Source organism: Beta vulgaris, chromosome 3, assembly GCF_026745355.1.
Source record: "Beta vulgaris subsp. vulgaris cultivar EL10 chromosome 3, EL10.2, whole genome shotgun sequence".
Classification (NCBI taxonomy): Eukaryota; Viridiplantae; Streptophyta; class Magnoliopsida; order Caryophyllales; family Amaranthaceae; genus Beta; species Beta vulgaris.
The window spans coordinates 9,123,228-9,146,420 of record NC_079204.1 but is presented as its reverse complement, the minus strand read 5'-3'; the positions used below and the strand labels follow the sequence as shown (position 1 = coordinate 9,146,420).

The 23,193-nt window shown below is 36.7% G+C and overlaps 2 protein-coding genes and 1 non-coding gene across 4 annotated transcripts; 2 read left to right on the top strand and 1 right to left on the bottom strand.

Moving 5' to 3' along the window:
- Positions 1-4,783: 4,783 nt before the first annotated feature.
- On the top strand, positions 4,784-4,890 carry LOC125496233 (small nucleolar RNA R71). Its single transcript, XR_007272930.1, has one exon. It is a non-coding gene; the product is annotated as a small nucleolar RNA R71 (small nucleolar RNA).
- Positions 4,891-10,701: 5,811 nt separating this feature from the next.
- Positions 10,702-11,892, top strand: LOC104906475 (hypothetical protein). Its single transcript, XM_010695233.4, has one exon. The coding sequence runs from the start codon at positions 10,763-10,765 to the stop codon at positions 11,360-11,362; it is 600 nt and encodes a 199-aa protein (XP_010693535.2). The 5' UTR covers positions 10,702-10,762; the 3' UTR covers positions 11,363-11,892.
- Positions 11,893-12,486: 594 nt separating this feature from the next.
- LOC104906476 (uncharacterized) lies at positions 12,487-17,848 on the bottom strand. Of its 2 annotated transcripts, none has more exons than XM_057393562.1 (3): positions 17,322-17,848; positions 15,323-15,396; positions 12,487-12,928 (listed from the first exon to the last, which is right to left on the bottom strand). In XM_057393562.1, exons 1-3 carry the CDS (start codon positions 17,614-17,616, stop codon positions 12,884-12,886), a joined length of 414 nt encoding a protein of 137 aa, XP_057249545.1. In that variant the 5' UTR covers positions 17,617-17,848; the 3' UTR covers positions 12,487-12,883. The 2 variants fall into 2 exon arrangements, with proteins under 2 accessions (XP_057249545.1, XP_048496145.1); XM_048640188.2 differs by having other exon boundaries at positions 15,323-15,400; positions 17,329-17,848.
- Between the last annotated feature and the right edge of the window lie 5,345 nt (positions 17,849-23,193).

The window sequence follows — 23,193 nt, the reverse complement described above, 5'->3', positions numbered from 1 at the left end:
GAGCTTTAATCGTTGACCGTTCACCCAGAATGGACCGTTCTCACCCATAACCTCATAAGCCCCATAAGGAGTAGTCTTCAACACGGAGAAGGGACCCGACCACTTTGACTTTAACTTTCCGGGGAAAAGCTTTAGTCTTGAGTTGAACAACAAGACTTTGTCCCCAACCCGGAAATCTCGTTGTTGAATCCGGTTGTCGTGCCATTTCTTCGTTTGCTCTTTGTATAGTCTAGAACTCTCATAAGCGTCAAAACGAAATTCCTCCAGTTCTACTAGCCTTTCTTTTCGAGCTTCTCCCGCCAAGTGTAGATCCATGTTGAGCTCCTTAACTGCCCACCAAGCCTTGTGCTCAAGCTCAACCGGCAAATGACATGCCTTGCCATACACAAGGCGATAGGGAGTGGTGCCTATGGGCGTCTTGAAAGCCGTGCGAAGAGCCCAAAGAGCGTCATCAAGTTTCAAAGACCAATCCTTTCGTGTCCTATTGACCACACGCTCAAGAACATTTTTAACCTCTCGATTCGAAACCTCAACTTGGCCTTGTGTTTGGGGGTGATAAGGAAGACCTACTTTGTGATTCACCCCGTATTTCTTCAATAATGCTTCTAATTGCTTTTTGGCGAAGTGTGAACACCATCACTGATCAAACACGGGGCACCCCAAATCGAGGGAAGATGATCTTCTTCAGAAGCTTGGTGACTACCTTATGGTCATTGGTGGGAGAGGCAATGGCTTCCACCCATTTGGTCACGTAGTCGACCGCAACAAGAATATATACATTCCCACAGGAAGGAACGAATGGGCCCATAAAATCGACCCCCCAGACATCAAACGGCTCAACCTCAAGAATGTTCTGTTGAGGCATCTCGTGTCGCTTTGTGATGCCACCACTCCGTTGACATCTATCACAAGCCACCACAAATGTTCGGGCATCCTTATGCAATGTTGGCCAGAACATACCACATTGGAGCACCTTAGCAACAGTTTTGCTTGCTCCACCATGTCCTCCACATGCCAAAGTATGGCAATGATGCAAAACCGAGGCCATCTCATGATTAGGAACACACCTCCTAAACATGCCATCAGCACACTTCTTAAAAAGGAGCGGGTCATCCCAGTAAAACCTCGAAACTTCTTTAAAGAACCGCTTCCTTTGTTGGGAAGTAAAACCATGAGGTTCAATCCCACAAGCCAGATAATTTGCATAATCAGCGAACCATGGAACCTCATTGTTCAGAATGGCGAACAAGGCTTCTTCTCTCAAATCGTCCTCGATAGGAATCTCCTCCAGATTGTCAGGAGGGAGGCGTGAAAGATGGTCAGCTACCACATTCTCCGTCCCCTTCTTCTCTTTCATCTCAAAATCAAACTCCTGAAGAAGCAACACCCACCTAATGAGCCTAGGCTTAGCATCCTTCTTACTCATCAAATACCGGACCGCAGAATGATCCGTATACACCACTGCCTTATTACATGTCAAGTAGGAACGGAACTTGTCAAAAGCAAATACCACGGCCAACATTTCCTTTTCCGTAGTTGCATAGTTCCGTTGAGCATCATCCAGAGTCCTACTTGCATAGGCTATCACATGTAGCCTCCCTTCCTTGCGTTGCCCAAGAACAACTCCCACTGAAAAGTCACTAGCATCGCACATTAGTTCAAAAGGCAAGCTCCAATCCGGAGCTTGCACAATGGGGGCAGAAGTAAGGGCTTTCTTAAGAGTTTCAAAAGCCTTAGTACAAGACTCATCAAACGCAAAATCAACATCTTTCTGAAGTAGATTCGTCAATGGTTTGGCTATTTGAGAGAAATCCTTGATGAAACGTCGGTAAAAACCAGCATGTCCAAGGAAAGCGCGAACTCCCGTCACCGAGTTCGGTGGCGGAAGCTTCTCAATAACCGAAACCTTTGCCGGATCTACTTCAATACCCTTTTTCGACACTTTATGCCCAAGTACAATGCCTTCCTCGACCATAAAGTGACACTTTTCCCAATTCAGTACAAGGTTCGTCTCTTGACACCTTTTTAACACAAATTCAAGATTAACCAGACATGTGTCAAAAGACGAACCACACACACTAAAGTCGTCCATGAAGACTTCAATGGAATCTTCTAGCATGTCAGAGAAGATTGCTGTCATACACCTCTGAAAAGTGGATGGGGCATTACACAAACCAAAGGGCATCCTTCGATATGCAAATGTCCCATACGGACAAGTAAAGGTGGTTTTCTCTTGGTCATCCGGATGAATGGGGATTTGAAAGAATCCGGAATAACCATCAAGAAAACAGAAGTGTGAATGACGAGCAAGCCTCTCCAACATTTGGTCAATGAAGGGAAGGGGGAAATGATCTTTCCGGGTGGATTTGTTCAGTTTCCTGTAATCAATACAGACTCTCCACCCAGTGACAGTCCTAGTTGAGATTGTTTCTCCTTTCTCATTCTCAACTATAGTCATGCCTCCTTTTTTTGGAACCACGTGAATCGGGCTCACCCACTTGCTATCTGAGATAGCATAAATGATTCCCGCGTCACGTAGTTTCAAGATCTCCTTTTTAACAACCTCTTTGAGGTTGGGATTGAGCCTTCTCTGATGCTCGATGGAGGAGGCATTACTATCGATGAGATGGATACGATGCATAGCAAGAGAAGGGCTTATCCCCTTAAGGTCATCAATCGAATACCCAATGACATCTTTATATTTTTGCAAAATTCCAATCAGTTTTGATATAGAAATGTCATCAAGACTCGAATTGACAATAACAGGATAAGTACATGCATCATCAAGAAAAACATATCTAAGAGAGGAGGGAAGGGGTTTGAACTCTACCTTGGGAGGAGGCTTAGAACACTCCTCTTTTTCAGGGATGATGCAGCTAGAACCTCAAACGCCTCATCTTGCGTGTCCTCTTCCATGTCCAAGTTAAGGGTGTCGGTAAGTGCAGCATACAAATCGCTCCCAGAAGCATCCACACTCATGGTGTCCTCTACCTCATCTTCCACTAGGCTTACCCGGCAAATTTTCTCCATCATAGGCCTCTTCAGTGTCTTAGAGAACTCGAACACCACCCGCTCATTAGCTACCTCAACCGTGATTGTGTCGTTTTTGCAGTTTATCACGGCACCCAAAGTCTTCAGAGCTTCTCTTCCCAGAATAAGAGGAGTCTCAGGATCTTCCTCCATATCCATCACCACAAAGTCGCATGGTACAAACACATGCCCAACTTGAATCGGTATATCCTCCAACTCACCACAAGGGACTCTCACAGTGCGGTCTGCCAATTGAATCGTTTTGCGCGTAGGATGAAGAGGAAATTTCAGGTGCTTTGCAATAGAAAGGGCATCAAATTGACACTGGCTCCCAGATCGGCCAGTGCACCCTTAGGTTCTAAGTCACCTATCTTCACTGGCAAGGTGAAACTCCCGGGATCTCTTTGCTTCTTGGGCATAGTTCGTTGCACAAGAGCACTCACTTGGTAAGGTAGGGAGATAAGCTCATCTTCAAGTTTTCGCTTATTGGAGAGGATCTCTTTCAAGAATTTAGCATAAGCTGGCATTTGAGACATAGCCTCAAGGAATGGAATGTTGATTTGCAGGCTCTTCATCACATTCAGAAATTTAGTGAACTTGTCACTCAACTTTCTCTCTACCAACCTGTGAGGATAGGGAACCGGAGGCACATAGGATTTGGTTGGTGGAGGTGATGGCAATGTGTTTTTGTCACCAACTTGAACATGTGACTCATCCTTCTCCTCAACGTCCTCTTTCTCAGTTTCCTCAGCTCCACCTCCTTCTCAACAACCTCAGCTTCTCCATCCTGCTCTAACTCCCCATTCGGCATCTTAGGACCCGCATAACTTGTTCCCGACCTCAAATGAATGGCTTTGGCTTGATGGAGGTTGGGGTTAGGAATGGGTTGGCCTGGAAGTTGATTTGTGGGGGTGGAGGGATTCTTCTCAGCTACTTGGGCAATTTGGGTTTCAAGCATTTTGTTGTGGGCTTGTAGCTCTTGAAACCTTTGCTCATGGTTTTGGAGAATTTGGTTCATGGATTGGAGTTGTTGGAGAATTTGGAGAGAGGTGGGATCGGAAGATGGTGTAGGTTCGGGATTTTGTTTGGGGAAAGGAAGGTTGGAGGGAGGTTTTGGGTTGTTGGTCCTTTGATGTGGAGCTTGGTATGTGTTGGACCCTTGTGAGGAGGAACCACCTTGGTTATAGTTTTGGTTTTGGTTATACCCTTGCGCAAACCCTTGGTTGTGAGCTTGGTTGTACCCTTGTTGAGGTTGATTCCATCCTTGTTGAGGTTGGTTGAATCCTTGGGTGTAGTTTTGTTGAGGTTGTCTCCAACCTCCTTGTTGATTGTTCCTATACCCTTGATTCCCTGATATCCATCTCCTCTTGAATTGATTGCCGCCACATGCTCCGAATGGGTACCTCCACAATAAGAAGTATCATGGTTAGTACCACCACAAATATCACAAGAAAAAGAGTTTACCTGTGAAGGAGTAGACGATGCAAGATTGATCTTGGAGAGCTTCTTATCGAGTTGGTCCATCTTAGCTTGAATTTGATCCATGGGGTCAATTTCAAACTTTCCGCTCTTCTTAGGTTGAGCACCTCTTCGTCTTCCACCCCATGAGTAGTTCTTGATCACCTCCTCAATTGTGGACTCAAGTTGTTCTTGCGGGATCTTAGATAGTTGACCTCCCGCTCCAGCATCAAGATTGGCCCGTGAAATCGGATCAAGACCATCATAGAAGAATCGCATGAGTAGATTCTTGTTGAACTCATGGTGTGGGCATGAACGGATCATCTCCTTGAACCGCTCCCAAGCTTCGGCAAGTGTCTCATCGTTCTCTTGCTCAAATGAGGAGATCTTCCTCCTTATGTCCGCAGTCTTCCACTCCGGGAAGTATTTCTTCAAGAATGCCATCGTGACTTCTTCCCATGTAGTGAGGGAATTAGCAGGCAAGCTCTTGAGCCATGACTTTGCTTTTCCGGTAAGAGAGGACCGGAACAGGTGCATCTTGATGTAGTCAGGAGAGACATCATTAGTGTTATCATGGCACAGATCTCGAAGAAACCTGTCGAGATGGTCTAGAGGATCTTCATCTGACCCCCACAAAACTGCTCTGCTTTCACCATCCGAGTATACTGAGGGTGAATGCTGAAATTTGTAGTGGTGGTAGGGAGTCGAATTCCACCTTGAAGAACATAGGAACCCGGATTTCCGAAATCCCTAAACAGTTGTGGATTTTCTTCACCCATTTCTGATTCAACTTCACTTGATGTACTTGAGATTGGTGAAGAAGGCTCGGAACCCAAAGTCAGATTTCCCAAATTCTTCCGAAGCTTTCGCAACGTACGGTCGATTTCAAGATCTAGAGGCAATGTGGGTGAACCGTGAGTTCTTCTTCTCATGTAACACAACAAAGCTAAGCAGAGGATTAGCAAATAACAACCACAGTTAAAAAGAAAATAAAAGAAGAATCAACTAAGCAAACTAAACTAAAATATACTTCAATCAATAGCACAGATTCCCCGGCAACGGCGCCATTTTGATAAGAGGTTTTAGTGTGTCGTTAAGGCACTAAGAACCGCTTTCCAAACAATATTTATAAGTCCTAACAAGCAATACTAAGAGAATAGTAAGGGCAAGTCAAGGGTCGATCCACAGGGAAAATGGGATTGATTAGAGTCTATCTAGTCTAGACTACCTAATTGAAAGGTATTTGGGGTTTGAAAGATGTTTGGTAACAATTAAGACTATCTAACAGCTGAACAAGCAAATATCACGAGTTTAAATATCAAATAAAAGACACTAGAGTTAAGGTTACTAGTATGAATAAGAACGGATGATGATTGTTAATGCGATTGCGAAGCAACAAGACGATTATGCAAGGTTTAGTTTCCCTCTAAATTACTTGAGTCCTCTCTCGAATGGTCCTCAAGAGTAATCACTCAATCAATCAACTAAATCCTCTCTCGAATGGTCTTTAGTTAATTGATTAAGGATTCGATAAGTTTGGAAAACCCCTAATGAAGGATCCCCTTAATTTCCATCCAATATCTTGGTATAGAAATTAAGTTGATTCTTGGGGATGATAAAAGAGTTCAAAATCCGTTTAAGAACGTTTGAAATCAAAATACCAAAGTATAATGTGATCAATATCTATCCTAAGGTCTCAAAACACCAAGATCAATGCATAATTTCTCTAAATAATCACAATCACATCAACATCATATTTAAAACCCTAATTCATACTTTCACCCTAACCCTAGATTATGAAATACTCACTAATCATGGAGTTAAAGCAATTAAACAATGAATCTATGACTAATCTAAGATTAAACATGATTAAGAAATGATTAAACTAATAGAAATCGCAATTATTAAACTAAGAGAATGAAGATCTTAAATAATATGAGAACATAAACAACACCAAGAGAATGAAATAAAAACTAAAACTTTGAATTGAATTGAATAAAAAGTACCTTGAATGTAAATCGAATCACAAAACTATGATCTCTAATCTCAATTACCAATGAAAACTCCAGTGTTTTCTCTCTAATACAAAACCCTAAAAAGTTGTGTGAAAGATAGAATAAAGCGTAAGTCCCAACTCCTCTCGAAAAGAGGGTTTAATGATCGATTGTTTTTTTCCGGATCGTGAGGTGCGGGCGCACCAAAAGGAGGTGCGGGCGCACCAGACTTCAGGTGCGGGCGCACCTGAGTCTTCTGCCTCAGGGTGGACTCTCTTCGTCAAAGGTGCGGGCGCACCAGAGAAGTGCGGGCGCACCAGATGAAGGTGCGGGCGCACCAAATGTAAGGTGCGGGCGCACCAATGTAGTCTGTTTTGTGCTCCAAGAATTGGTCGATGGTGCGGGCGCACCAGTGGCTTGTGCGGGCGCACCATCGTGTGCGGGCATACCAAGCGCACCTCAGGCTACCTTTCAGCCTCTAGCTCATCCCTTATGCCATGTCTCGCATTTCTCGACCCCGAAGAGGGCAATACCTGCAATAGAAACACGAACAAACATGGTGAAAGCATATGTGCTAGAAATTCGATCGAAATAGATCGAAAATCTAGCAAAATGTCACTATGACCAAGTATGATCACGTGAATGAAATAGAAGGGAAAAGTGAGGAGAAAGAAGGAAGAAAAGGAGGAAAAGGGAGCTAAAACAAGCCAAAAGAAGGTCATAAAGTGCGTTAGAAACGCACTTATCAGCAAGTTTGTCTGATAGTAAACGTTTTACATAGACCTCACATCCTCAGATCTTAGGAAAAGACAAGTTTGGAGTTTTTCCATTCCATAACTCATATGGAGTCTTTTCTACAACCTTTGACGAGCACCTATTTAGTGTGTGTATGTGTCTGTTCGAGTGCGTATCCCCAAAAAGAAATCGAAAGATCAACAAGACTCATCATTGATCGAACCATATCTAATAATGTAAGATTCCTCCTTTCAAATACACCATTTAACTGCGATGTTCCTGGTGGAGTCAATTGTGAAAGAATTCCACAATCCTTCAAATGATTATCAATTTCTTGGCTCAAATACTCGCCACCACGATCGGATCGCAGGGCTTTGATTGTCTTACCAAGTTGATTTTGTACTTCATTTGGAACTCTTTGAATTTGTCAAAAGATTCCGACTTATGTTTCATTAAGTAGACATATCCATATCTACTTAAATCGCCAGTGAAGGTAATAAAGTAGTTAAACCCTTCCCCTGCCTTTGTGCTCATAGGACCACAAACATCTGTATGTATAAGGCCCAAGAGATCGCTGGCCTTTTCCAGTAAATGGTGACTTTATCATTTTCCCCATCAAGCATAATTCACATACATCAAATGATTCGAAAACAAATGATGGAAGAATATCATCCTGTTGTAACTTTTAGATGCGCTTTTGGTTTATATGACCCATTCGATAATGTCAAATGTAGGTTAGATTTGATTCATTTGAAATTTGTTTCTTGCTGTCTATGTTATAGACTTCTACTGACCTATCAAGCACATATAAGCCATTTATCAATTTAGCACTAGCATAGAACATATTATTGTAAGAAATGGAATAACACTTGTTCTTAATTTCAAAACAAAACCCTTCGGAATCCAAAATAAAGCCATAAATTATGTTCTTAGTTATCGAAGGAACAAAATAACAGTTATTGAGTTCTAAAACAAAGCCAAAAGGCAAATGCAGACTATAGCTTCATATGGCAAGTGCAGCAGCTCGTGCTCCATTTCCAACGCGAAGCTCTACCTCTCCCTTTGCCATTCTCCTACTTCTTCTTAGTCCCTGCACATCATTAACTATGTGAGAACCACAATCGGTATCGAATACCCATAAAAAAGAAGAAGTCAAATTGATTTCTATAATAAATATACTTGAAGTGGAAGCACCAAACTTCTTTTCCTCCAACTATAGAGGGAAGTTCCTCTGCCAGTGTCCTATCTTGTGACAATGAAAGCACTTGCTTTCTGCGACCACCTTTGGCTTGGAGGTTACCTTAGGTTTTTCAGCAACAACGACAACTTGCTTGCCTTTGTCCTTATTTATTGCCCATTTCTTCTTAAAATCCTTACCCTTCTGAACCATCAAAACCTTTTTCTTTGGTTCTTTGGGATATTTCTCTCAGCATTGACCAACAACCCGTGCAACTCTTGCAAAGTCTTTTTAGACTCATTCATGTTGAAGGTCATCCTGAATTGATTGAAGTTGTTAGGCAATGAGTGAAAAATAATGCCAATAGCCAACTCTACCCTGTAAGGGAATCCAAGTTGTTCCATATTTTCGAAAAGACCCATCATAGCGAAAATGTGGGGGCCAATAGCTTGACCCGACTTCATGTTACATTCTAATATCTCCCTATTGGTCTCATACCACTCAACTCGATCGGGTCTGTGTTTGGAACATGGCCCGCAGCTCCTGCATGATGATATATGCATCCTTGGTTCCGAACCTCTTTTGGAGGTCCGGCTCCGTGGCTGCTATCATAAGGCAAGTAATCGGTACACACTTATCATTGGCCTGCTTAACAAGACGTTTGTCTGCTTTAGTCAATTCATCAGTAATCAACATGTAGTGGGGCTTCTAAGACATACTCTGGAACCTCATACCTCAGTACGAGTCTTAGCATTCTTTCCCAATTAATGAAGTTTTCATCATTCAGCCCGTTCTTTTCAAGGAAAGACGAATGTTGAAAATAGAGTTGTTGTTATTGTTGTTGTTGTTGTTAGACATAGTATCTAAAGACTAGAAAAAAACAAAAGCAAAGTTCAATTTTTTGCTTATAAAGCAACCTAAAACATGCAAAGGTTTCTAGGTTGATCACCTATTCAATTTTAATGTCCCATTTGAATAAGTGAACACAAGATCCTATCAACATGCGACACTAAGCAGACGGAGCCCTTATCTTAACGTTACATTCCCAAGGTAAGTAAACTCTTTTACTAATTCTAACACTTTATAATTCTTGTTTAGATTGGTAAACATCGTATACTTAACTATCTCTTGTTTCAAACCCAAAAAACGCTTTTGATGATTTTGTTAAGGATAACCAAACTAAGTAGTAAAATTCGCAATTTTACCTTATCTCTCAAAATTAATGATAATACCATGCGGAGGCATCACCTATTATTATTAATTCAGGGTTAATAAGTATTTTATGTTTGGAAAAACTAACCTTAATATTTGTGGGACCTAAGTTTATTATGTTGGTATGAGAAAGTGAACTCTAGCGCATTGTTAACCAACAAGCAATAAACGTATACAAATTTTAAATAATAATAAAATGCAAAAATGAATATGATACAAAATTTAAATTAATGAAAATGAGTACAAATTTTGAAACAAACAAAAATTACAACCATTCTATTTTTTCTTCCTCTATAAATAGAGCCCAATATTAAAGTACTTCCACACATTTTCCACACTTTTTTTTTATTAAAACTTATTTAGCCTCATAAAAATTTCCCAAATTGGATATTGTAGAAAATATTTGGCTTAAAAATTCAATTAATGTTAATAATTAGTTATAATACGAATTACAAAAATAATTTAATTGCAACTATTGATCATTAGTGTCTATATCTAATTAATCGAAAATGATAAGAATGGTGAGATTGGATGGAATAAAAGGAGAGAGAAAATATAATGGGGTATGGTAAATAGTAGGAAAGAGAATTCATGAGCTCAAAAAATTGTATAATCATTGAGAGTAACAAAATGGAGGTTCTTGAGTAAGTTAGGCATAAGTGATATGAATGATATAGAAAATAATAAAATACTTGATGAAGTTTTAAAAGAGTTCAACCATCGGTTATGCTCTAAGGCTAAAGTCAAATAATTTTTTTTTTTTTTGATACATAAAGAAAGTTAGGACATCCTTCTCTCAAGGGAGACTCCTAACGAATTTAGAAGAACAATTTTATTTAACAAAGATTCTGCTGAAACATCCACGTCACTCAAGGTAGCAAAAATATTGTGACCTTTTTTTGATAGTAGATCTGCTACCCGATCAGTTTCGCGAAAAATTAAATGTGTTTAATAGTGTAGAATCTAAATTGATGGAATAGTTGTTGAATATCGTCAATAAGTGTTTGGATAGTCCAAGGGGAAGTAAAGCCCAATAATATAATTGGTCCACAATTGGTACTATCTTGTAACAATATAAAATACTCCATAAAAGTTTATTACTAAAATAGAACTCCCCATCCCAAGAAGAGAGAGAGAGTTTGTGAATGAAATTGAAATGGCTGAAACAAGCCACTCAATGGCCACCCAAATATGCAACCAAATAGCCACCATATTCACCAAGCCCACCACCACACCACCACCTTTAGACCTCTTAGTGGATCAAATAAGCACCACCTCAGCCCAAAAAGGCCGCATCTTTGTCTATGGAGTGGGCCGTGAAGGCCTAATGCTAAAGGCCTTGTGTATGCGCTTAGCCCATTTGGGCCTCTCTGTTTACTGTGTATTTGACATGACTACTCCCCCTATTGGGCCCACTGATCTTCTGATAGCTTCTGCTGGGCCCGGAGGATTCTCCACCGTTGATGCCATTTGCAAGGTTGCCAAATCTAACGGTGCTCTTGTGTTGCTTCTTACTGCTCAACCTGAGAGTGGATCCTCTGTGGAGTATGCCACTGTTGTAGCTCATGTACCTGCTCAGACAATGGCTGATGATCATCAAGTAGGACACGTGGATGAATCTAGGCCGTTGCTTCCAATGGGAAGTCTTTATGAGGGAGTTTTGTTTGTGTTGTTTGAAATGGTTGTGTTTAAGCTTGCTGATATTTTGGGCCAGACTCCTGAGGCTGTTAGAGCTAGGCATACCAATTTAGAATAAATTTTCTATTTTCTATTTTTTTTTGTTTTACTGTATTATTTGTTGTTTTTTGCAAAGTTGTTTTAGAATTTTACTAATGTATTAATGTATGTATATATAGTTTGTATTTGGAATAATTGATATTTTTTTCGTGGATAATAATATAATATTTACCTAGTCGGCCATTAAAGATAAAAAAATAAGTCAATTAATGTATATTGATGAGTTAGATTTCACTATATATTTGTATTTATCTTATAGTTTTAAATCGACGTGACAATGCATTCTTCACCATTGATGTTATTGAGCTTGACCGTTGATGTTGAGTATCATGCAAAATGGCAGATCTTGGGCGAAGATAAGGATTAAGTTTTGAATTGCGACCTTTATATTAAAGTTTAAATCTTTTACTAATATGCTATATGATTGTATATTTGATATAAATATCTATGATATTTATTACTTTCTCGGTTTGAAGTAAATGAAACACTTCTCTCTTTTATGTGAGAGTTATTGAGGGAAACGTTTCATTCATTTCAGATCGGAGGAAGTATGCCAAAAATAATTGTCGAGGGTAAGGCCCCTACCAACCCTAACTAAAATCCTTTCCTAGACTCCAAAGTTGTTGACGTGTCGTATTCGAGTAATAATTTAAACTTACAAAGACATGCAATTATTGAAACGAGAGAGAAAAGACTGAAAAAAATCTCACACCAACAAACTGTTTGATTTTTATTTGTTCTACAAGCAAGAACATACTATTTATTGAAACCAAACCCAACCTCATAGCTCAAAACTTTTTTAAAAAAAGGTTTAGTTATCCAATTGTTAGTTTTTGTATTTACAAAACTAAAATAAAGTAGAATAATTCCACTATATATTTATAAATATCTAATGAGATAAATTACCTTATGTAAGACACTTTATTTCTCCTAAAAATTACCTTATTAGCTCACTCATAAAGGACTAAAGCCTCCATCTTCTCTCACTCTCTCATTTTGTTCTCACATTAGTATCATTTTAATGATCTCTATCTTATCTTCATTTTAACTAGTTTTCGCCTGTATAATGCATAAATTTATAAACGTCACCAGAAATCTACTATTGACATTTATATAGAATTGCTATGTAAGGTTTGTTGTAAATTGAAGACAATCAATAATAATTCACGAATCGATTATTGGTTAATGGCTTAAACACTTGACATAAATCAGGACCGTCTTGAAGATTTTAAAACCCCGGTTCACTTAAGAGAAGTTATGTGTTGATGGATTCATCAACTGTTACTTGTATTCCTTTTCCTTTAAAATGGAAGTGAAGCTTGACAAAGCAGTGGTCAACTGAAATACTTATACTACCAAGGAAGTGAGTTAATGAAAGATCAACAGAATGCTCTAAGTATTAGTGGTGTACGACGATGCTAATTGCTACTACTTCTACCAAAACATATTTCAGTCATCGCCAGATATACGGGGTTGGTTTATAGAAGCAGCAATACGCCGGTAGCCCGGTAGGCTGCACTTCACATCACTTGTTATGGTCTTACTGACCCTTGTCGCCTACTTTATCCTTTAGATGTGGGACAACCTGTGAAATTATGCCATACAAGTCATTAGCTTAGCTGTAATATCAATATTCAATACATTAGCTTAAAATCCATGAATAAATATTTTGATTATTTATATATAGATATATATAATTACTACACATATGGAAAGTGATAAGATTTTCGTCCAAAAGAAGTTTGTGTGCCACGTAAAATAATGTTGTACAAGGTATCGAACATGTGACCTTTGAAAAAAAAAAGTGAAAGTTTAACCATTAATCCACCATAACACCATTGTTTAGTATTTCAAAATAAAATTCTTATAATTATATCTAATAAAAAGATTTATACAAGTAGTTAGATACCTAACCTTTATATGATAATAACAATAGACTATTATAGACATACAATCTTAATCCAATTCCTTGTAGAAAAATTAAACGATTGCTTTCATCTCCAAACTTTTTAAGGGTTTATTTTTCAAAAATCATGCAATCGCTTATCACGTCATTACGTCAATTTTTCCACACATGACAAAAAACTTACGAAAAGTAACAACCTGGGACATAGCCCGGGACACTCGCTAGTTTTTCTTTTAAAAATGTGTATATGAGACAAACATTTGTGATATACAAAGAGATAGAATATAATATAGTCATCAACTATTCAACTAGGTACAACACTTAAAATTTATATTCGATTGTACTTAAAATCAAAAAATGGCACACCTACGACACCAAATGGTGATACAGTTGGACATAAGTTTTTTCATTAGTCATTAGAGTAAACAGTCAAAATGTGATCTAAAGCTGTAAAAAGTATCACACACATTTTACTTAATTTAAGACCATGAGGAAGTAATAGTATACAATAAATTCAGGTCAAAGGGAAAAAAGAAATGAAATCAGATAAAAAGTCGTCATTGAAATATCTGCATACTAGTACTATTCGAGGATTGGATATTTTATGTTCATGTATAAAGATCATGCTGTGGAGACAAAAATGGCCCCACTTTCGAAAAAGATCATGTTTGTGAAAAGCCCAACTCCAAAATATCTTTTCCATTTGCCACGTCTTATGATTTTTATTTTCGTATTCTTTTCTCAATGCGTATCCTTTATTTCCAGTTAGGTCCAGAACATAAGCTATCTAACTAAACAAGTACTAAAGGCATAGCTCAACGTGGACCATTTCATTTTTTATATAGTCATCATTCTATACACTATCCTCATACTTCCTCCATTTGTTTTTACTTACAACGATTTGACTTTTACACTATTCACCAACTCTACTTAGTTTATGTTTGGTGATTTATAGTTAAGGAAAAACATATTCATGTGGAATCTTGTTAGATTCATGTGAATGTATATTTTCCAAATATATTTTTTATAATTTTTATTTATCGGTAAAAGATTCATGTGAAGTATTTTGCTTATAATTTTGGATTATATGAGGTCACTTGTATCATTCGTAACTTGTCTATGCATGATATACTTCGAATACACTCATGCATATATCATATGTGACATAATTTGCTTATTTGGAACTGTCTCAATTCTCAGATAATCAAATACACAAAGAGATAGGTAAATAATTTTGAGTTTTGATAAAGCAATACAACCGATAATATAATGAAAATTGTGATAATAAAAGGATCCCATAATATATTCACCTATAGGTAAAAAACAAGTTATACAACAATATTAACACTTAATACCCAACTACCAACGTATCAACAAGTTTTTACTAATTTCATTCGAGATGATACTAATGCTAAACTAACGCAACCAACTTAAACTATGATAACATATTTGGAAAACAATTCATGCAAAAACAACATTTGATGATTTGAAACACGGCTACGTAACCTTTGTTGCTACCATGGTGTGTCTCCCCCATTCATCTCTCACACTCAATCAAAACTCTATACTAATATATTAAAAGGTGTTATTAAAAAGTGTGTGTCATGTGGCACTCTCTTCTAAATCTCTAATACAATTGTTTTATTTTCAAGTCAATCAAACTCTCAATTAAAAATATAATGTTGTGTAGTTACAAGATATTGAATATGTGACCTTTGAAATAAAAGTGAAAGTTTAACCATGAATCCTACGTAACACCATTATTTAGCATTTCAAAATTAAGGTCTTATAATTATATCTCATTAGTTATAGAAGACTTACACAAGTAGTTAGATACCGGCCTAATCTTTTTATAATAATATATAACAAGATACTATTGTAGACATAAAAGTTAAACTATTGTTTTCTTCCTCAAACTTTTAAGGGTTTATCTTTCAAAATATCATACAATTACTTAAAATGTTATACGTCAACTTTTCCTTACTAGACAAAAAATACGAAAAGTAACAACTCTCGGCATCACTCCAATGCTCACTAGTTAAAATATTAAAGGAATGCTAAAATTGTACAAACCTGATCATGTGACATTTTGTAAGGACGAATAATGCCTCTTCCCTTTTGCCTGTTACAAGTTCTGCTCACTCGATCTGAATGTAATGTAAATTAAATTAATATAATACCATGTACTAATTTAAATATATATTGATGACTTGATGTACAATGAAAATCATCTCAAAGGAAAAAAAAAATAATTACAATGACAATAATATAAAAAAGCAAAAGCACATTGAAAGACATGAAAATATCTTATAAATATCGCAATTATATACATAAAGGTCAAGGTTATCACGCTAAAAATATCTCAACAGGCATATTCTACGTTACTTTTGTTTCTGAAGCAATCAATATTCAGCAACAACCCTCAAAAGAAAAAAAAAAAAGGAAAAGAAGAAGACATCTAAGTTCTATCTTTTTGGACCCTTTCTTTTTCATCTTATTAAAAAATAAATATATGTGAATAATCAACTAATATTCTATATTTAGCATTGTAAAGGAAAGTTGTGAACATCTTTTGTCATACCCTTTTATGAATTGAAAGAATATCGCATCATATATTAAAAGATCAACTAAAAGTTATGATCTTTTCATTAAAAGAAGTAAAAATGAATACAACTTAGTTGGTTTTATAAAAGATTGTTTATTTTTAAATTAAATTAGTCAAGGGTAAATCTAATATTTAAAATAAAATTAACCCAATAGTGATTGAGTTAATTTTTTTCAGTGACTAGTTTAATTTATTTAGTGACTAGCAGGTCTACTTTTATGTTAAAATTAAACGTCTCTTTTAATAATTTTTGGTGGTTGTTTGGTTCACTCATTCTAACGATTTAAAAAATTAAAAATTAATTATTTATATAAAAACGAATTCACTTAATCTACAATTTTAAAATTTATAAAAAATAAGTTTTTTTAATGGTCGATAGTTACCTATAGAAGTTGTCGAAATACCAAAGGTCCAATTAAACAAGATGATAAAGACATACGAAACATAACAAATAGCAAAAATATCTAGATTTACTCATTATGGTAAAAGATTTTTTTTTTACACTTTAAATCACTATAGTTTAAGTCGTATCTTACAAAATTATTAAAAAGGGTCTAATTTTAATATAAAAGTAGAACTAATCACTAAATGGATTAAATTAATCATCGAAAAAATTAACTTAGTTATTATTGGGCTAATTCTCTTTCTAAAATTAAACTTACCATTGCCTAATTTTAATTTATAAGTAGGCGATTTCTTACCCGACAAACTCAACATCTTATGAACGGTATATTATGGGTAATCCAATAAGGAGGAGGAGAGTTTAGCCCACTGACAAGTTAGGAGATTCCATCCTAAAACCAATTGGTGATAGGAGGAGTAACTCTTTATCTTATAAAGTGGTTTATTCTCTCCTCTTTCTCAAATGTGGGACACTCACAAATGGGCACTTAATGGGTTTCAACAAACAGTAATAGAAGAATACAATTAGACACAGTGTACACAAAGTTTTTTACATTATTGTTAGTTGTTACACTTTTGTTGGGGATATTTTTGATCAAGGATCACACTTATAAATCCCATTAATAGGAGGAAGTTGATTACTAGGTTACTATAGGTAAAAAATTTCGGTTGAGGAATAGTATTATTTAACACTATAAGACATATAACTTTATCAAATACTAGTAATAGCAATTTCTAAAAAAGTGCAACTTTTATTAAACCAAAATCATTCAAACCAAACAAACACTAAAATTTCAGTCCTACCATAAACAAGATCAAGATGCATGTAAGAATATAATACAAAATGCATTACTTTAATTAAATCAAACTCAATAGTAACAGAATTTGATTAATCCAACGATAAATCTAAACTACATGCAAGTCTTATTATACATTTCACCAAATACCCACAAAGAAATCAACAAATTAATTAAGACAAGAAAGATCTAAATAATTTAAACATATAAAAATGATGATCAAAATCATAAAGATGAAAATTAAATAATCTAAAATATGAAAAATTACCTGATGATTTATGTAAATCAAGGGTGGACTCAGAAATATCAGGGACAAAACGGTCAAGTCTGGAAGTTACATGATGAGTAACTTTGGTAATATTGTTGCTGCTTCTCTCCATTAAATTCCGTACAAAAGATGCTTCCATTAATCTCAAGAAATTTGAATGTTTTTCGTTGGTCCATTGTAACCCATTATTTTCTTCAACACAATTATTTTCATAATTGTTATCATTACTAGTACTAGTACTAGTATTATTATTGTTGTTGTTGCTACCACTAATAGAAATTAGCTGTGGGTCCATCTCGCCGGAAAATTATCTGGGTCACCGGAAAATTTAAATTCCGGCCGATGAGTGATGAAGAAGAAGATTGGTATTGATCTTTAGAAGATATTTGTTCCTTTTTTTTTCTCTATCTTACATAAAGAATACTTTTGGTTTTGGTTTTGGTTTTGGTGTTGGTTTTGGTTTTGGTTTTGGTGTATATTAAATATATATGTGAGGTGGTGAGATTTTTTATTGGCACTTTTTTGTTTTTGGGTGTGATGACTTTGAGGCTATGAACTTATATAAGCAAAGGATAAAAGGAATGAGATGCAAAAGTGTATTGATTTTAATATATTATAAATATTGGCAAGATTCTGAGTATGGTCTTACTAGGCAATGAATGAGTAGATGGAAGATATTTGTTGAGAGTGTTTGTCAATTTAGACTCACTACATTAACATTTACTCCACTAGCTAATTTGAATTGGTAAAATGCTTCCAACAGGTACAAAAATTCAATTTTTTTACCATATACTTTCTCTATTTAAAAATAATTGCACCGTTTTATGTTTTCACAATTGTCGATATATGATTTCAAACGTTAATATCTTTAATTATTAATGAGTAAAAATATTTAAAAAATATACATTGAAACGAATCTAACAAGATTTCATATAACTATGTTTTCCATAAAATATAAATCACCAAAGATAATCAAAGGATAAGATGTGAATAGGAAATACTATGCAAATGGTGCAACGATTTCTAAACGGAGAAAGTATATACCTTTGACAAATTTTTTTTGCACTACATATCCTTTCGACTTTTCAAATTCACCATATAATCTCCACTTTTCAAAAAATATGTTCACTTACCCTTAATTACTAACGACGTTAACCTTTGTTAGTAATTAACCCATAAATTTTCTCCTAACCCTAATTAACTAACCTAAATCTAATCCTAGCCCTTAATCTAATACCCTGACTCTAAACATCCCCCTCCCTAACCCTAACCCTAAGTAAACCCTAACTCTCTCTCTCCCCCTAACCTACCCCCAGGCCACCAGCCCCCCAACCTCAACCACCGAGCCCCCACCCCCAGCCTCGCCAGCACCCACCCCTGCATCCCAACACCCACACCCCTCTCCCACCCTCGTCCCCTCACCCTTTCGATTTTCGCAACTCACACCCCAACCTCGTCGATGTTCGTACCCAACGGCTGGAATTTCATGAACGTTTCGGTTTTCCAGGACTGGGAATCCGATGAAATCAACGGTGTTGATGATGACAATGGATTACAGTCCAAAACGAACGACATCTGAGTGTTTTATGAATCTTAAAAAAATTTGGCGGTCGCAGGTTCAAATCGACGGGGCAAGGGGAGGGGCACGAAAATCGACGGGGAAGGGTGGTGGGTGTGAAAATCAGTGGGGTGGGGGTGAGAGTTGCAAAAATCAAAGGGGTAGAGGCGCGGGGGTGGGGGAGGGATGGGGATGGCGAGGTTGTGGAGGTGGGGGAGGGAGGGTGGGGACGCGATGGTTAGGGAGCTGGTGGGGTTAAGGTTGGGGTTGGGGGTTGGTGGGCTAGGAATGGGTTAGGGAGATAGAGAGTTAGGGTTTACTTAGAGTTAGGGTGGGGGCGGGGAAGGGTGGTTAGGGTATTAAATTAGGGGTTATGGTTAGGGTTAGTGTTAGAGTTAGGATTAGGATTAGGCTAATTAATTAGGATTAAAGGGAGGTTTAGGAGTTAATGACTAACTGAGTTTAACGCCGTTAGTCATTAAAGATAAGTGAATGTATTTTTTGAAAAGTGGGGGAGTATATGGTGAATTTCAAAAGTCGAAAGAATATATAGTGTAAAAAATATTTGTTACAGGTATATGGTGAAAAAATAAACATATGCTTTAAGTTTTTTAACTTTCTACCTAAGACTTTTCATTATAATTATAAATAGGTACTTAATGTGATCATTGAGCAAATGTTTTAAAAACTAAAATTAATTCATTGATTCAAAGTTATACGACACTTACAATGAAAGTCAGAACTAAACACATACATATCAAAATGATATAAACCACGATCGTTAGGTAGATCAACATTTCTGAAAACTCTTGTTTTTCACATTGTTGTCTAACGCAGCCTTCTACGAGGGGGTCTATTGATCTTTTGCAGTTTTGAAGTAGAATTGGATTCCATTCAACTGATTGTAAACAAAATACTGACATCTGTTGCAACGCCGCACAAAATTCAATCAAATCAACCTCTTAAATTACATAAAAAAAACTAAAAATAAACTCTCCAAACTCTCACATGGAGAGAGATAAAACCTAACATATGAGTAGATTTAATCCAATATATGGATAGATATATATAACCCAATATATGGGTAGAAAAACTGTCCATTAAAGAGACTGAAATTTATTAGAAACACTAACATAAAAAAAAAACCTAGGAACAAAAAGAACATTGTAGGAAATCATTCAAGAACATTATATTGCTCATATTAACAAATTAGACACAAGTACCAAGGATGTCTTGGCCTAGTAGTTAAGATTAAGGTGCTGTGAACGATAGGTCACAAGTTCGAATCCCGTTTTCCCATTCTTTGTATTTTGTATCGCCTTCGTGGCCAGTGGCGGAGCCACGTTGTAACAAGGGATAGCAAGTGCTACCCCTGTTTTTTTTTATAAAAAAAATTGAGAAAAAGGAAGAGGATAGTAGGTTTGCCTGTAACTGTGAAAGTCCAGTATCCTATTCCCAGCCGCTACTTTCTTTTCCCCTTTCTCTCTCCTCTCTCAGAACTTCAATCTTCACCCTTTCTCTCTCCTCTCTTAGAACTTCAATCTTCATATCCAACGCCGACTCGCCATTCACCGTGGCCGCGCATCTCAGACAACCATTCTATCACTTTCGCCTCCCTTCTATCGTCGTGCGTGGCTGCAGTTTAATTAGTATTTGCAGTGGCGGAGCCAGGATTTTTGAATCGGGGGGTCACAAAAAAGACAAAAGATATTTAATATTAAAAATTTTACAACGCAAAGAAATATTGTCACAAATCGGGTTCTTTTCTCATTGCCTTTGATTTTTTTGATCTAACTCATTATTATCTAATACAAATTAACACATATGAACTAATTATTAAACTACTTCCTCTATAACATAATAAAGAAACCAAATAATCATATAAAATTATAAATTAATTAAAACTACCGCGGTGGTCGCCTACTCGGCGATTTTTTTCCATATCTTCTTTAACATTCAACCTTGAAAACCTAAAACAACATTGTTTAATTTCACTGAGATCCATATAACAAAATGTCGACTTTTTTCCATTCTCAGCACAAACAAATCCTAGGAAAATAACTCAAACCTAACAAGGATCCAACAACATTATAACACATTCAATCCAGCATAACTCAAAAAATCAGATCAAACCTCAAACAAGATCAAAATCAAGCAAAAAACAGGGAAAAAAATCACAAATTCCAGAAAATCAAACAAAAGGTAAATGCAAGAGTAAGATCTAAATCAAAAGTGGGTAGAAAATTATGAATTACCCATCATGAGACAACATATGAGACTACAATTATTGCCACAATTGCAGCAAGAGATCCAAATACTAAGTAGTAAAAAGCCTCCATCTTTAATCTTTTTTGAAGATTTTGGAGAGAAAATTAGAAGAGGGAGAACAAAATATGACTATTGGGAGAGGAAGGAGGGAGAAAGTTTCCCCTTTTCGAGCGCTGAAGTTGGTCTTTCTTAGCGTTGAAGTTCCAGCGCAGATTTTTTTTTTTTTTTTTTACGAAAATTCTTAAAGTTTATTTTTAAATTCGCGGGGTCACGTGACCCCACGTGACCTACACTACCTCCGCCACTGAGTATTTGGATGTCTTGATTTTCTACTTCTCTCTTCTCACTTAACCCATACCTTCCTTTAAATTCTTGTGGCTGCGTTATTTTTCTGGTTTTAGGGCTGGTTACAAACTTACAAACACAGCCAAGTAAATATTGTATTTTATTAGTTGTTTACTTGCTAATCTTGAAAAACAAAGCATTATATATATGAAATAATTTTGGTGGTATATGTTTTCACAAATTAGGTGTGTATAAATACTGAAATTGATTGTCCAGTTGGCAAGAAAACTCCACTGCTAGTTTTACTAATGGGTTAGTTAGTTAAGTCTTGCTTCTCTTGCATTATTTATCAATTGTGTTGATTTGTAGATCCTTGAATTTGATAAGTTGGACAAGTGAATTCTAATTTCTATATAAACATATTGTGATATTGTGTTGGTTAATTTTGATTTGCGAGCAAGGGTTGTTATTTCGTTTCTAATTTTGAATTATAATGGAGGTAAGAAATGACTTGTTCAGTTAATTAGTGAATTCTTGTGTTTGGTCAATTGGGGTATAAATTTATTTTAAAATCATGAAAAAAAAAACCAGAGAACTAAATTTTTTTCCCCAAAATCGATAGCTCATGAAAATGGAGATAGTTCTAATCCAAGTCTTCCTCCTACTTAATCAAGCTAACAAAGTTCTTCTCCAACAAAAGTTAGTTTTATCTAAATGACAGAATAATGGCTTTGACTTTTCGAGCTTAATTCAAATTGTGAACTAGTATCTTTAAATTATTGTGATTCTCTTCTTTTAAAATACTTTGGTGGTTTTATTTGGATACTATTGTTGTAGCCTAAAAAATCAACGGCTATCGTGCTGCCACGTGGCCCTATCAGAGCCCTACATGTGGCATGCATGCAGAGAGGTAAAAGTACAAAGGGTCTGGAAGTGGCAGGCCTAAAAGTACGTTTCTCTGAAGAAAATGTACTAGAGGCCCCTCTTCTGGCCCCAAAAATCGTACTTAGGCCCAGTAAAAATGATCTACACCTTTTTATGAAAGTGAGGTGTGCTGACCAATCAATTACTGCCACGTGTCCCGCTACTTTAAATTAGCCAATCAGATGCTCCCAAATTAGGGTGACATCAAGGCACATCAGTCATTTCAAACAGTATAAATAGTCCTTGATTTCAGGGTGAAAGGTACGTTTTCCAGAGCATAGTACTGTTACTCTGTCATAAATTCTTCTCTCTCTCTCTCTACTTTCTCTCTCTAAAAGTTCATTTACATCCCTGACGTCTGACTTAAGCTTCGGAGGGGGAAATACCACCCAAACCTCCAGGGTGGGTCCCTTTTGTGCAGGGTTGCTGGTCAGGAGTTTGCTTCGGGATTTGAATAATCATTGTTGCACAAGTCTCAATTTTAAGAACTCATCTTTGGGAGTGTGATATAAGTTTGCTAGTTTTACAAGCATAACATTTGGCGCCGTCTGTGGGGAGACGCAACAATGACGGACTGTCACTCTTCGAATGTGGCAAGGAACAGAAGTTTTAGAGTTCAGGTGGATGATACCGTTGATGACGAGAGACCACCTCGAGGCAGGGATCAGGGCCATGCTGCCGTTCACCTTGAGGGTAGGACTGTAACTCCAGTCATCCAAGAAAATCTTGACCGTCCAGTGACTGCTGGTCATTTGGAAAATGTATTAATGACTTCCAGGCCAGGATGGCCGCTGTTATGGAAGAGCAGATTAAGACAACATGCTATTTTTTCAGATG

Excerpts from the sequence above, each read along its gene's own strand:
- LOC104906475 (XM_010695233.4), top strand. The coding sequence starts at position 10,763 with ATGGCTGAAACAAGCCACTCAATGGCCACCCAAATATGCAACCAAATA.
- LOC104906476 (XM_057393562.1), bottom strand. The coding sequence starts at position 17,616 with ATGGACCCACAGCTAATTTCTATTAGTGGTAGCAACAACAACAATAAT. Across the intron at positions 15,397-17,321 it reads TGATTTACATAAATCATCAG|ATCGAGTGAGCAGAACTTGT; the intron begins GTAATTTTTCAT and ends CATTACATTCAG. Across the intron at positions 12,929-15,322 it reads ACAAAATGTCACATGATCAG|GTTGTCCCACATCTAAAGGA; the intron begins GTTTGTACAATT and ends ATAATTTCACAG.